Below are 14,669 nucleotides of genomic sequence, written 5' to 3' on the forward strand. Positions count from 1 at the left end.
CCCCCCCTCCCCCTCCTTTTGGAACGGTCGGTGACGTTTCTGCTCTAAACTCTGCAGACCTTTTATAGGAACCCGTGTAGACGGTCGACGCGTTCCACAAATAAGAAACGTAAGCAGCTCGGGCCCCGGTTGGATTTTTATTCAAGAGACGCTGGTTTCCTCTCTTCTGCTCTGCTGCCTGGACTGTGCTGGACCTGGATAAGTATAAGAATGTATTCCTTCTGTCTTTATGTCAAAATGCTTTTGTTTGGATTTCTTCTGACCCAGCTAGACTGATCACCAAAAACCATCCTCCTATCAGAATGCTCTGTATGATAATCACCCGGCGTTTTTGGTAAGTGAACTCCATCACTCCACCTTTGTAATCGTGAGGGGAGAGGGCGACTCACAGAATAGTGCAGGAAACAGGCGGGGGGGCAGGTTTTGAGCATTTTATTTGAGAATAGAATAGAATCGTCATCACAAGTGAGAATCAGCAGCATCCGAGACAATCACACCCATAATCTGAAGAAGAAGAAGAAGAGACCGACAAACTGCGTCCCGGTTTCAATTAAGACCTGCGGCGTCGGTAAGGTTCGGTTATGACGATCTGAAATGTGTAAGGACCTCCTGTAGCGCAAGCTGAGCAAAAAAAAGTTTGAGTGAAAAACAGAGGTCAAAGGTCACCAGTTCTGGCGATCGAATGACTGATGGTTCTGGCGTGGCTTCGTCACTGTGTCGCCTCCGGGTTGATTTTTAATTTTATATTCTTTTGTGTATCCATTGCTCCCTGTTTTTGTTTTTAATTTTGTTCCGTTTGGTTGCGTTTATCTGAAAGTGTGCAATATGTTCTAAATCCAAAAGGTGCAATTAAAAGTAGCAGTTTTTGTGTTGAGTTGTAAGATATTACGTCCCAAACTAATTAATGCTGCATGCTTACAGAAACAAGGTTGAGACGGTGATGAGAGTCAATCGGTTGAGCGTTCTGACACATTTCTGTCTGGCGGCTGAAAGAAGAGAATCCATCCATCGTCTCGCTCACCAGAGGGGCTTTGCTCTTTTCTTGTTTTTTTTTTTAATATTAACATCAGTCAAAATTTTCAGAAAGCCAAAAACCCTGTACATCTTTTCTTTACACTACATGTGGATAAAAGTGGTCTTTATCAAAAACTGTAGTATATGTATAATAAAAACTTATAGAAAAGTGGAACGATGACTTCATGTTTGCTATCAGGGTTCAAATTCGGGTGAAATTCAGGATTTGGAGACAAAAGCAGAGACGGAACGCGACACAGGGGAGTTTAGAGTGTCAGAGCTGGAGCCGTGTCCGAGTGGAGACGGACCGGTCCAACACAGTCACACGTCACTCTGTCCTGACCTGGACTTGGACTCGTCTGTCTCCACTTGAGGACTTGATCCCAGCTGTGACACGACTCACAGGTTTGTGTAAAAAGGCCACAGACGACTTCAGTACAGGTTCAAAACGTAGCAAGCTGTCTTTATTCTAGTAAAGATCCGTTTGTTTTCCAAAACATCGGAAGCATTTTGGAAACGAGATCCAAGACGTTGCCGTGGACACCCTGGTGACATCATCTTTGTAAACAAGTGGGTAATCCAAAACAAAAAGAGTGAATTGATGGGAGATGGGTTTTGTTATGAAATGTTGGGGACCAGGTAACATTTAGAGCTGAGGAGGTATAAAGTGTTGGTGAGGCGACTGTCAGGCTCAGTATGGCTTCCTGCTTAGCATTAAAGCGTCTCCTTTCAAAACATGTTGCATAGTGTAAAGAAGCTATTTCATGCACTTCAGTAAGATCTATATGAGGTTATTCCTGCGGGGGGGGGGGGGGTCATGATCTTTATCATAAATGGGAGTAACAATGTTCAGCTGTTTGGACCCAAATCCTTCAATTCCTGTCATCTGAGCTGAAGAAGGTAAAGACAGATCAGTCAAGCTTAAGCTCAGTGTGAGCTCTTCAGTGTAAACTCAGGTTTAAATATCTAGAAGTCTAAGTGTCCCTGCAGCTTAGCGACCACAGCCTGGCCACAAAGTACCCAAAGTGATCCGTGCCCAAAGGGAAGTGTGGTCTTTAAAAGAATTAGATTGAAGTCACAAACTCTATCGTACCGCTTGCAATCATCACTTGGCTCGCCGCTCCGCCCCGCCGCTCTCTGGCGACGCAGGGGCCGATGAATTGTGAGGAAAGAAGGAAAGACGAGAAAAACAGATGGAAAGGGAGTTTTGGCAGCTAGAAGCCGATTCAAATATGCAGGATTTTACAGCAACGGGGATTAAACTTTGGCATTAGTGCATAGGTGCAGCTCTACACACCAGAGCTGAATATCTACACGCTCTGGTATCTATGTTCACTTAAGTCACGTGGGCAGCAGGTTCAGTTCAGCTCCACACAGAGTCCCTTCGACAGCAGCAGAGGCCATGGGCGTTTCCTTGGCAACGCCGACGTTAAACAGGAAGCCTTCGCGCGTCTCCGCTCGGCGTGTTTCTACGAGGCCAGAGTGTCCGGATCGATATGTGCTCTTAAGGTTCTGATCCGTTCCAAACAATTCATTCACGCCTCATCAGCGTCTCACTGTCGTCTCCTGGCTCAAAACCACCGCTTTACTTTATCTTTAAATGTGTTCAATCTTTTATCTGGACACTTTGTCAGACTACGTCGTACGGATCGTGGCCGCCAGCTCCTTGTCGCCCCCTGGTGGTCTGCTGTGTCAAAGGGAGCTCCCCTGTGTGTCGCAGTGTGCAAAAGTTTCAAGTCAAAGATCCCGTCAGTGCGACTCATCCTCATCAGATCTGTGACTTCCTCCTCCTCCTCTGAGTGTTTTTGATTGCGTTCCTTAAATCTGGAGGACAGAGACGTTTCTTAGTCGGCTGTCATGGAAACGTTTTAAATTAAGACAGCAAAACATTCTGAAACGAGGAGAATCTGTTACTCTACCTTGTAAATGTTGCAAGTCGTTCTAAATAAGAACCTGTGGACAAACAAACAAAGCTTTAGACTGTAAAACTCTGTGTTGTGTTTAGACGTTCCCCTGTCAATCAAACGTACCTGCGACTGGTCGAGCATCAGCCACTGCTCCGTGTTGGTCTGCAGGTCTTGTCCGCTCAGAGGCTCCCGCAGTCGGACCTTCACTTCCACGCGCCCGCCTGTCGCCTTGCGTCCGTCCATCACCTGACGCACCAAACGGGATGTTTACACCGAGACAATCGCTCAGGCGTTCATCGCTCTCTGTCAGTCAGTTTCTCTCTGCTCACCTCCACGATCTCCCTGATTTCACTCTGCGTATCCAGCTTCTCCAGCTTCACCTGTGCCGTCCCAATGGGCTTGTCGCTCCGCAGGAAACCACTGACAACGCAACAACAACAACACGTCAACCAAGCACAAGGGACATCACTTCCTGATCAGAGGCACTTAAGCACTCAATCCAAGGGGTGTGTGTGTGTGTGTGTGTGTGTGTGTGTGTGTGTGTGTGTGTGTGTGTGTGTGTGTGTGTGTGTGTGTGTGTGTGTGTGTGTGTGTGTGTGTGTGTGTGTGTGTGTGTGTGTCTCACCCTTTGTGCAGCAGCTCCAGTTTGAGGCCTTTGGTCATGAGGATCCGCTTGAAGCCTCTGTGGGTGCGGTTGATGCTCAGAGTGAAGTTCTGGTTGTATTCTGGTAAACACAGATGAGGAGACGCAGGATTCAATCAGCATATCAAACTTTTAGATTTGTAAGTAGTTAGTAAGAGAATACAACATCCAGGCTGAACCAAACCAAGCAAACATCTGGTCTCACCTGGGCAGTTGGTGTTCTTCATCACAGCTGTCTTGTGCTTCTGTGGCTGCTCCTGGTGGAGAGGAAAGAGAAAAGCTAAACCTTGAGTAGCAGCAGCAGCAGCAGTCAGTGTGAGGATGAGTCATCGGCCTGTAGTGAGGCTGAGGCCGAGCCACACGAGCCGCAGCCTCAGCTGACGCACCGTGCTGGGGTACGGGAATTCAAACTTGATGTAGGCATCCAGATCGTTGGGTTGGATTCCTGCAGGAAGAAGAGAAAGCAGGAAACTATAAGACCCCACATCATCAAACTCTCCTTTACAGACTTTTAGAGGATCTGTGGAGGGATGAAGGTCGTCACCACTGGGGGAGGGAAGATTCATTCCTTTCACAATAACTACGACCATCTCAGTGCTGCTCAGCTCCGGGAAGATCCTGAGACCAAGAACCAGAGGTGAGGAAGAGGAAGAAGAAGAAGAAAACAAGTCTTTTAGAGAACTGCACCTATATCTTTAATGCTGCATATCTATAATTGGACGTGAGTGTGTGTGAGTGTGTGTGTGTGCTGACCTGACGGTGCGATACGTCTTCTCCTCAAAGTGATGTTTGGGAGGAGGCAACCCTCTGGCCTGGGACAGCTTCAGGATCTCCAAACTCTTCTTAAAACTCTCTGCCATCTTCTCAAACCTGACACACACACACACACACACACACACACACACACACACACACACACACACACACACACACACACACACACACACACACACACACACACACACACACACACACACACACACACACACACACACACACAGTAAAAGGAAGGAAGCACTTGCTGTGATGTGTCCACATTAGTTTTGGTACGTCTCATTATTTCACAGATAATTAACACGAAAGCTAACAAGATCTTTGTTTGCAGGCCTGATCCAGTTTTGATTCTTACTTTGTGGTTTCCGTGACGTCGCCCAGGTGTGTGAACTGCTTGGAGTAAGTCAAACATTTCTAAAAAGTAATCAAAGCAGAAAACAAAGTCAAAATCAAAGTTGTATAAAATAGAAGAGCAATAAAACACTGCGCTGTTCTTCTTCATCCCACGTGTGAGGAAGACACACACTCAGGGTCACGTCCTCATCCTCACCTCATACTGCTCCTTCAGGATCTTTAGCAGCTGTGTGTAAACCTCGTCCGCCCTCTGAGTCATCTTCACGTCGTTGTGGTTCACCAGGATGAAGTCCTCGTCTTCGTCACCAGGGGGCGACGGCACCTAAAGCACAGGGACGGTAGGTAATCAGCTCCTCTGCAGCGTCGGCCCGAGCTGCGTGTTTTAAGTCGTGCGGTCGTTTTCTCTCTCACCACGCTGATGTCCACCGTCTGGCCGCTGCGAGCCGCCTCGATCATGGCGTCCAGGCCCTTGGCGTTGCGGAGGAACTGCTTGGCCTGATCCATGTCGCTCCTCTGCTTGGCCTGCAGAGCCGCCTTCATGTACTGCTTCTTCCTGCCCTCCAGGAATTCCAGCTGCTGGTGAGCTGTGGGAAGAAGAAGAAGAAGAATCATGGAAGGAATGACTCCACAGAATTCTGCCCTGATGAAGACAGGATGTGACTCGTGCCGACCTGTTGGCGAGGGGCTTTTCCCGCCGGCTGTTCTGTCAGGCGAAGGCGAATGATCCTGTTTCTGCAGCTGACCTGTGGCGGTCTGATCCAACGAGAGCTTCTTTGGCCTTTGTGGAGCAGCAGGCTTGGACTGTTACAACAACAAAGGGCCACAACTGTCATCATCCACCTGACGTGCTTTTGTTTTTCAGTGTGGATCAGAAGTGTATGCTGCATTGTTGATAGCTCACCTCCTCTTCCTCATCTTCATCTTCCTGCGCAAGCTTCTCGGAGTCGGCGGAGGCGAGCTTGTTGGCCGCCTCCAGAACGTCGGCGAAGCCCTGCTGAGCTCCTGCAGCCTCCAGGCCCGGGATCGGAGGGAAACCTGCCAGATACAAACCGAAGATTCAATCAGTCCCCTAAATAACCCCAGAAGAAGAATCACACTGTTGATGAATCACTACAGGATCTCACCAGGGGGAACAGGAAGCTCATCAAACTTGACCGGCTTCCCTGCTTTGTGAGTTCGGATGGCACTCTGGTATTGCTGCGGCGAAGCAAAGATGAAACACGATGAAACGGCGACAGGTATCTGTTATCTAATGTCATCATCATCTCAGTAACTCTCCTTGAATCTAGAGGGAGTTCATGTGATGAAAGAGCAGACGGTCTTTCCAGTTACCTTGGCGATGCGGTCGTGCATTCTGGCCTTGCGGTCGTCGCCGCCGGCTTTGGCCTGAGCCGCCGCCTCCGCATACTTGTCTCTCCTCTGCTCCAGAGCCTCCAGCGTGTTTCTGGGGGCCGATGGGGCTGCGGCAGGGGCTGACGAGACAATGGCATGAATATGAGGTTAGGCAACATCAGCCTACACACACACACACACAATTAGAGGTAATTGTAGTCACCTGGAGCTGCTGCAGCAGGTTGTGTGGGCTGTGTGTTTGGCCCTGGGGAAGATTCCATGGATGGTGTCACTCCTCCTCCTCCTCCTACAACAATAACAACCAGTCAGCATCACATACAGGAAGTAGATGTTTACAGTTGTCTACATACTGTTTCTATATTTCCCCCATCCCTTCACACAAACAGACACACACACGCTGCAGCCTTTACCCTGTGCTACGGGTGGAGGAAGGCCGCTCAGGTCCACCGCCTCTCCTCTCTCCAACGCCTCGATGGCAGCGTTGAACGTCTGCGCCAGGAAAGAAACAGGCTGTGACACTGTGACACATAATGAGGCCTCTGTGGAGCGCTGGATGGCTGAGATGTTTTGCATACTTGAGTGGAGAAGCGGTGCAGTCAGAACGAGCAGAGGCTCAACGGGAGAGATGTTTTATGTTTTAGATTCAAACTTTGAATATTGAATGATTTTGCCACACACACACACACACCATGGTTCTGATCTGTTACACACTCTGCTGCTTTGTCTCATATAAAAGGAGAGAGAGCAGTGGAAGGACAACAACATGGAGTCATTTGTGTTGTTGTAGCTAAAGAGTTTAACAATCCTAACTGGCTTAAACAGAGATCATACACACTGACTCTACCAGGAAGTGTCAGGGTACATATTTGCCTACAGGTCGTTTATTATGCGCCTCTTCCTCCCACTGTGATGAAGACAACATGCTGAGCTGCAGCACAGACAGAAGCCACACTGACTCACCTTGCTGGTCTTGAAGTAGACTTTGGCCTGCTCCACGTCTCCTTCCTTCTTGGCTCTTAACGCTGCCATCTTGTATTCTCTCTGCCTCTCCAGAACCGCCGCCTTGGTCGCCTCGTTTGCTGTGGAGAAACACACAACTGACACAATGGACGCCTGTACTCGGCACACACTCAGAGCTCCACCAGCACCAGCTCAGGTATTTCACCTCCCTGCTGCTACACGGGCAGCAGTGAACTCTCTGCTGTGTGTTGCAGTATAGTGAGACATTAATTTATATTTCCAAGTCCTTCAGCATATTTGGGTTTCAGGTTTGCTCACTTGTGCTGGATTCTTCCGCCTGCTCCTCTTTCCCACTGGGCACAGTCGTCTCCAGGACCTCGGGGGCCGTCGTGTCTCCCGTCTCCCCTGGAGTGGCAGGTTCAGCGGGACCGGGGGCTCCTGTGGCGACGGGCGGGGGCATCTCCGCCTCGTTCACAGGCCTCCCTTTCTTCACAGCACTTAACATGGTTTCCAGGGTCTGTGGGGAGAAACAGTGAAGACATCTGCATCCATCCGGCACATATGAAAGGCTATGAAGGTGTTAACAGGTCAGCCTTTGTCGTGAAAGGATCCACATCCTCACTCACCTTCAGGCCGCGGTCGAATCGTCGGGCTTTGGAAGTCTCGCCTGCAGTTTTGGCGTTTTGTAGGGCCGTCTTGTACATGTCTATCCTCTCCTCCAGGGTGTGCTGGAGGCTGCCGGGGGCTGACGTCACCTCTGGTTCCTGTGGCTTCAAAAGAACAACACCGGAAAACATCAGTGAAAGTGCTGTCACTGTTCAACCAGCTTACAAATGTCTTAACCCCTAGGTTTCCTTACTAGTCGTACTTTTCTTGTACGTCTTACGCACAAACCAGGAGGTTCTGGTCCAAAGCCGTAAGCTTTCCTACCAACAGTGACAAAGTCAATCATGACAGAGCGTTTTTGGATGAGGCCTTTCAGAGTTCATTCTCTACGCTACCATGTTACACTATGGCAGAATCCTCCCAGCACAGCACATTATGACATCATGGATGAAACCACCCCAGCACCCCAAATAACAACATCGGGAATGATGCAACAGTTGTTAATGACATCATATGAAGGAGGGCGCACAGGGTCATGTATGTGACACACAGTGGATTTAGTCTTCATTCAAAATCAGGTCCAAATGTGACGTTTTCAGAGAAATAACTAGCGACCCCCCACTACTACACTGACCCCCACTGTGTGTGTGTGTGTGTGTGTGTGTGTGTGTGTGTGTGTGTGTGTCACCTGGCAGAGAGCAGCGTGTGTGTGTGTGTGTCGTACCTGTGAAGGTTGAGACTCTGCTGTAGTTCCTGGAGAAGCTGCAGCAGTTACAGAGGATGTGGAGGAGGTGGTTACAGCATCTTCTTCATCTTCTTTCCCCTCACCCACCACTTCCTGTAGCTCTGCCTGATGAGGATGTGCACGTTAACAAACAGCCTTGTATTATTTTCTCTCACACACACTCACACACACACACACACACACACACACAGCTCAGAATGAGGTGCTGCAGAGTTTCCATTAGCTTTTTGTCGAGCAGAGGTGAACCAACCAGCAGATCTTCATCGTCTTCCAAGTTTGCGTCATCCTCGTCATCGTCTACATCTTTCATACACTCGTCTGCCATTCTTGAGATGTCTTCCATGGGCAAAGGCTCTAAGACACAAACACACCAGGAGCACAGCACATGTTGTCATCGGCCTCTCCAGCACACAAAATGCTAAATCCATACATTAAAGTTCTGATTGAGAGGAAATGTCACAATGCAGATGTTTACTAAAATAATGAATAACTTCTTTAACATGTGGATTCATTTCTATTCTATTTCCACTGCTCAGCACTCACTCTTGGCTCTGGGCTTGTTCTTCCCCTGTGCTGCAGCTGTGTTCCCAGTCAGAGCAGCCAGTTCCGCCTCCAGACTCGGGTCGTCCAGGTTGTCGTCCATCCCCGTCATCATCTCCTCAGGGTCCAGCTCTACAAACAAACCCATCTGCAACCAGGAAGTGGAGGGAAACACTGGATTTATCTCAACCCTGAAACACGGCGAGCATTCGGTAAAAGATCGGCAACCACAGGAGTTTGTCAATAAATATGACGTTGTGTTATTGTTGTTGTTGTTGTTGTTGCTCACCTGTTTGGCCGCAGCTGCTCCGTGGCCTTTAGGCGGCGGCGGAGCTCTCTTCTTTTTGGCAAACATACTCAGCTTGTTGTTCTCCCGACCAACCAAAAGCGAAACCCAGAGATCCCAATTTCTCCTGAAAAATACACAGATTAAATCGCGCTGTTACGTAACGTCTCCGTGTGTGTGTGTGTGTGTGTGTGTGGTCATGTGAGCGGTTGTCAGGTGCCTCACCCCTAACACATTACTGACTTACTGCATGTAGCATTAGCTTAGCCGGTCGCTACGCCTGGCAGTCAGTCTATTTTTACAGCTAAACTAAGACCCTAAAAGTTATTTTTTGTTTAGCGACGGAAGTTTGAGTTCCATTGTGCGCTGCTGAGGCGTCACTCCGACCTGCGCGGCGTGTGTTGCGTTTGTTTACCTGCTCACTCCCTCACCGCTTCATCACGGAGTTTGCTCATAAACACTTCTGGGGTTTGACATGTCAGCTCAGCAGCTGGTTCGAGTACGCATGCGCAAGGCGCCCGTGCGAGGGGAGGGAGGGGGCCGTTCTAGAGATTGGGTCATTTAAGCCCTGGGCGTAGTCTGTCAGGCAGTCCAGGCTATTGGTCAGCCAAGGTAAACGCACTCAAACCGGCTGAAAGACTAAACTCAGGACAAAATTATGAAGGGAATTTTATCTTCTTAACTTTCTTATTTACTATTATGATTGGAGAGCACGTGTGTGTGCGTAGTTGTGTTTATGCACATCAATACAGTGAGCACCATTCCTCCAAGGGGTCAGGGTACTGGTAACCCTTACCTAGTTGTAACCCTAAACTTAAGCCTACTAATATAATATACTAATAATATACTAGCACCCCAGCCACTCCCTGAATCAAAACCTGTGTCTCGCACTTCCTGGTCCAGTAAACCTAACCACAATTGAGATTATGTCATGAAAGAACTGGCATTGCACCGAAGATGACATTGTGCAGAGGTGATCACTACATCACAGTTCTGCACGAAGTCCTGGTGCGGTGGCAATTATGTCATCATCAACGTCCTAGTGCGTTCTTATTTGCACTGAAATATTCTTCCATTGTGCTATGATTTTTAGTAATTAGTAGTAGTAGTATTTTAGTCAAAGCTGTGAATACTTCTTTCACTGCTGTTGTTCTCTGTATGACCCAACTTCCCAACAAGGTCAGGGAACTAAAGAGATGTAGATTGAAATCCAATAATGAATAATGAATGAATAAAATCCAATGAAATTTATTACTTAGACATGCATGAGTGATTGGTTTATATTGCAACTGTATTTAAAATAAATCATGATGTTCAAAATAAAATGAGCATAGTGTAAATGAAACAAATGTGCAAAATTGCAAAAATGCAAAAAAGAGCAGAGGTGAAGGAAAATCCAGCAGATATCATTCATCAGCTCTTGAGACTCACAGCCCATTGAAACTGTCCCTGGTGGCAGGAGTGTGAAAGACTGTGACATAGTGATTCTGACTTTAGTGACAAATAGTTCTTTTTTCTATATTATTGAGCTAAAGCAGTTTTCCCAAGGTGCTCAACCTCCTCCCTTTGTTAAATACACACTTGCCTTCCAATTAAGCCTGTCCAGTAAAGCTCGGCATGTCTTTGACCCAAAAAATAATGTACATAAAACATAAACATAGAACTAATTAATTTGGTTGATTTATTTTCACGTTTTTGACTAAGGGAGAAACTGGAGCACCACGGGTTAAAAATTCAAATTATCATTTTCATCATCAGATCTTCAAATGCTGTTGGCAGACTGGTCAATTTCATGAATCCTGAGTGTGGGGGCACAGGTGGTGTAATTGAAAATCAAAGTCAAATGGATTGTTATAGCCCAACATCACATACAACGCCTGAAAGGTCTTTACAGGGCCACAACAACAGACGGTTCACAACCCAGCCCAAAGCTCAATGTTTAGCTTAATGTATAGGGAAAAGGGAAGAAACCTTTAGAGAGGCAATTCACAGAGATTCCCACTACTGGAATGGCCAGGTGGGAAATACAATAATACAGCAGAAGATGAATAACATGAGTCCTGAGCGAGAGAGAGAGAGAGAGAGAGAGAGAGAGAGAGAGAGAGAGAGAGAGATGGAGAGACAGAGAGACAGAGAGAGACAGACAGACTCTTTTCAGTCACCATGGGTCCATTGTTGGTCCGTTGTGGAGAAGCGTGAGGCAGAGCTTTTTGGGTTTTTCTCCATGAAAAGGCTCATTAGATGTACATCTCTATCAGGTGGTGTGATGATCCTGGGATGTACCACCATTACTCTGGTCAGTCATCACGTGTCCGCTCTGGGCCGGTGGTGGAGGATCCTGGGAGGGAGAGATTCTACAGGAAATTATCATTAGATGTCCACATTTGATCTTCTGGAGGACTTCCAGTGGGACTAGGAGAGCTGCTGGGTGACTCATAGATTTCAAAATGGCTGAGTGAAGGAGGAAAGATAATGTGAGGATCCTGGGATGTACCACTATCACTCTGGTCAGTCATCATGGGATCGCTGGTGCCAGGTGGTGGAGGATCCAAGTAGGCAGGGCTTCTTAGGTTGTTCTCAATGAAAGGCTCATCAGATGTCCCTATCTGTACTTCTATAAGGCTAGTGGGATACTCAGCTTCATGACTGCTGGTTGAGGGGGTGGAGGTGGTGTGAGGATCATGGGATGTACAGCCATGACGATGGTCAGTCATCCTGGGACCGCTTGGGCCCAGTGGTGAAGAATCCTGGGAGGAAGACCGTCGTCTTGGGTTGTTCACCATGAAAGGCTGAGTCCTTATCTGCAACTCTGAAATACTTGCAGTGAAGCCATGAGGAGGGCTGCTGGGAGACTCATCAGTGTCATTACTGCTGTGTGTCGGGGCAGGAGTGGTGTGAGGATCCTGGGATGAACTACCATGACTCCCACAAGACACCCTGAGTCTTTTGTTCCTAAAGACCGGAGGATCCGAGGAGGTGGAGCATCTTGGCTCAACATCATCCCATGTCCTCTTACGTTTTGGGGAACTTCTTCCGGTGTTGAAGCCTGTGCCAGACTCATTCACTTGAAACATCTCTGATTATTTTGAGGAGAGAAGAGATATTAGAGATATGAATTCATTGCAACCATATTAAGAATCTGTTTAACCCATAAAACCACTTTCCCTTCATCTGTTTTCCTACCTTCTAAGAATTTATGTTTCCTCCTCTCATGTTCAGACATGGTAGACAGGATCTCTGTTAGGTTGGGTGGATTCTTCCTGAATGAACGGATCTCACGGCCCAGTTCCAACTTTGCACGGTTGATCAGCTCCTTGTGAAATTCTCCTTTCTTCAGAAATTTCAGTGTGTCTACTTGCCTGAGGCACATGCTTGTTGAGTGATGCAGATTTCTCAGTGTGTCTCGCCTTATGCGGATATCGTGGCTGTGTTGTTCGTGTTGCAGCTTATAAGCTGCTTTGAAGTCATCCAGCAGCAGCAGTGTGTTGTTCTTCATCCTCTCATAATGGTTTGTCACATGTTCCCTCAGGTCCAACAGTGTTTGCTATAGAGAATAATGAGAGTCATAATCCACACATGCACAGAAGCATTAGAAGCATATTGGAACCAACAAAATTTTAGCTGATTCAATTGTTTCACTCTTCTACATTTATATAGCTAAGCTACTTTGTGAAATGTATTTATCACTCCACCAAAAGCATTTTCCTCTCTTTTCACATTAGTGTACACAGAGAACAGCACAGGTTGACACTTTACCATCATATTGTTCCGATCTCTTCTCATCTCTTTGAGCTCCTCAGCCATGGCAGTATCAAAATCGTTCAAGCGGCGTTCCAGCACATATAGTCTCTCCTTTGGAAAAGAGACAAGAAAAATACATATAAGACAAATCTGTTCAATCCTCTCAATTGCAGAATACATTTAAAATGGGGAATATAATGCAATTCCTGTAACCCGTGAATCCATTACCACAGTAAAACACAGTAAACATCAATCCATGGAATCTACTTACTTTCATTTCTGTGGACTTTTCATTCACACTGCAAACTGTGTGGCTTGAGCAGGTGGCCCTGCTGCAAGTCCTGCACAAAGTCAATTGTTCCTCCTTACAGTAGAGCAGTTTGTATAGCTCATGATCAGAGCAGGTCCAGTTATCCAACTCTTCAATGTTCACCATCAGGTGACCTGGAAATGAAGACGGTTTGTTGAGGTGTTCCTCGATATGAACACGGCAGCACGGCTCGTTGCAGGTCAGACAAACCTTCACAACAAAGTTTCCAGGTTGGCCTCTACAGTGGCCACAGTGCTTAAATTTGTGTGGCTTCAAAGTCTGATACTGGCTTGCTAGATTAGTCAAGTTTAAGGTTTGCATCATGTTTGGTCTTCTCATGTAACAACGCTTACAAACAGGACACCGCCCCAAAGGCCGGTCCATGGTCCAGGCTGTATTTATACATATCCTACAGAAATGATGTCTGCAAGGCAAAATGACAGGATCATTGACTATGTCCAGGCAGACAGGACACTTTAGCTCTTCATCAAGCAAAGTCATCAAAGCTGACTCCATTGTGCTGAGAAAAGGGAGGGGGGAAAACAAATGATTTCAGATTTACACACTGTTAAAAGAATGAAAATGAAATAAAAACCTCATAAACTATTATAGCAATTAAATACAGGCCGGTCACTGATGCTCTACATTATACAGTATAAATGTTTAAATGTTTGAATGCAGCAATATTGGCTGTAAAATGTAACGGCCTACTTTTTCACAACTTTTCACAGAAAGGTTTCATACTCACATTTGATAAAAGTACTAAACTGATCTAATCACCCACATATATACTGTACTTGTGTCAAGTGTGAGATATTATAGATACATGTCTTAATATAGTGGGTGACATCATTGATCATTGACATATTTGACATAACTTAGTATGGATTATGTCAATGACATCATGTGTCCCCCCTCTCCCTCCCTCTGTCTCCCCTCCTCTCTCGCTTGTTCTCTCTCTCGTCACTATTTAGATCGGAATATTTGGGATGATCTGAACCTCACGATCAGGAGCGAACCAGGCCGCCTTGCTGTCCGCGTGCTGTCGCCTAGCAGCGAGCGGAAACGGCACACTGACCTCATCATCCATCAATGAGCTCCCCGGAAATTTAGGCAACAAAAACGTAGCGGAGTTGATTATCACGGCGACTGCTTCAGCTCGGCCGGTGACACCGACGCCTCCAGACGTCCTGTCACCCTCACACGTCATGACAGCACCTGTGTGTGTGTGTGTGTGTGTGTGTGTGTGTGTGTGTGTGTGTGTGTGTGTGTGTGTGTGTGTGTGTGTGTGTGTGTGTGTGTGTGTGTGTGTGTGTGTGTGTGTGTGTGTGTGTGTGGAGGCTGCGGGGGGCAGGAGAGAAGTTCGATCTGAGGCTATTGGGTCCGGGGCGTTAGCGAATTCAGATTAGATTGTTTATTAACTTGCAACAAGGAGC

General features: G+C 47.1%; 1 protein-coding gene across 3 annotated transcripts; it reads right to left on the reverse strand.

Moving 5' to 3' along the window:
• Positions 1-1,450: 1,450 nt before the first annotated feature.
• On the reverse strand, positions 1,451-9,681 carry cc2d1b (coiled-coil and C2 domain containing 1B). 3 transcript variants are annotated; one of them, XM_076148373.1, is made up of 26 exons: positions 9,598-9,681; positions 9,186-9,309; positions 8,900-9,044; positions 8,607-8,710; positions 8,336-8,461; positions 7,632-7,769; positions 7,324-7,522; positions 7,006-7,124; positions 6,456-6,534; positions 6,248-6,331; positions 6,025-6,164; positions 5,817-5,889; positions 5,594-5,727; positions 5,364-5,493; positions 5,104-5,276; positions 4,889-5,014; positions 4,694-4,752; positions 4,318-4,434; positions 4,109-4,182; positions 3,951-4,009; positions 3,770-3,821; positions 3,547-3,646; positions 3,251-3,341; positions 3,045-3,167; positions 2,934-2,967; positions 1,451-2,838 (listed from the first exon to the last, which is right to left on the reverse strand). In XM_076148373.1, exons 2-25 carry the CDS (start codon positions 9,249-9,251, stop codon positions 2,956-2,958), a joined length of 2,523 nt encoding a protein of 840 aa, XP_076004488.1. In that variant the 5' UTR covers positions 9,252-9,309; positions 9,598-9,681; the 3' UTR covers positions 1,451-2,838; positions 2,934-2,955. The 3 variants fall into 3 exon arrangements, with proteins under 3 accessions (XP_076004488.1, XP_076004487.1, XP_076004486.1); XM_076148372.1 differs by having other exon boundaries at positions 6,248-6,325; positions 7,632-7,775; XM_076148371.1 differs by having other exon boundaries at positions 7,632-7,775.
• Between the last annotated feature and the right edge of the window lie 4,988 nt (positions 9,682-14,669).

The sequence above is a fragment of the Genypterus blacodes genome, unplaced genomic scaffold, assembly GCF_046128005.1.
Source record: "Genypterus blacodes isolate CSIRO-AG114 ecotype Tasmania unplaced genomic scaffold, CSIRO-AGI_Gbla_v1 ptg000005l_1, whole genome shotgun sequence".
Taxonomy (NCBI): domain Eukaryota; kingdom Metazoa; phylum Chordata; class Actinopteri; order Ophidiiformes; family Ophidiidae; genus Genypterus; species Genypterus blacodes.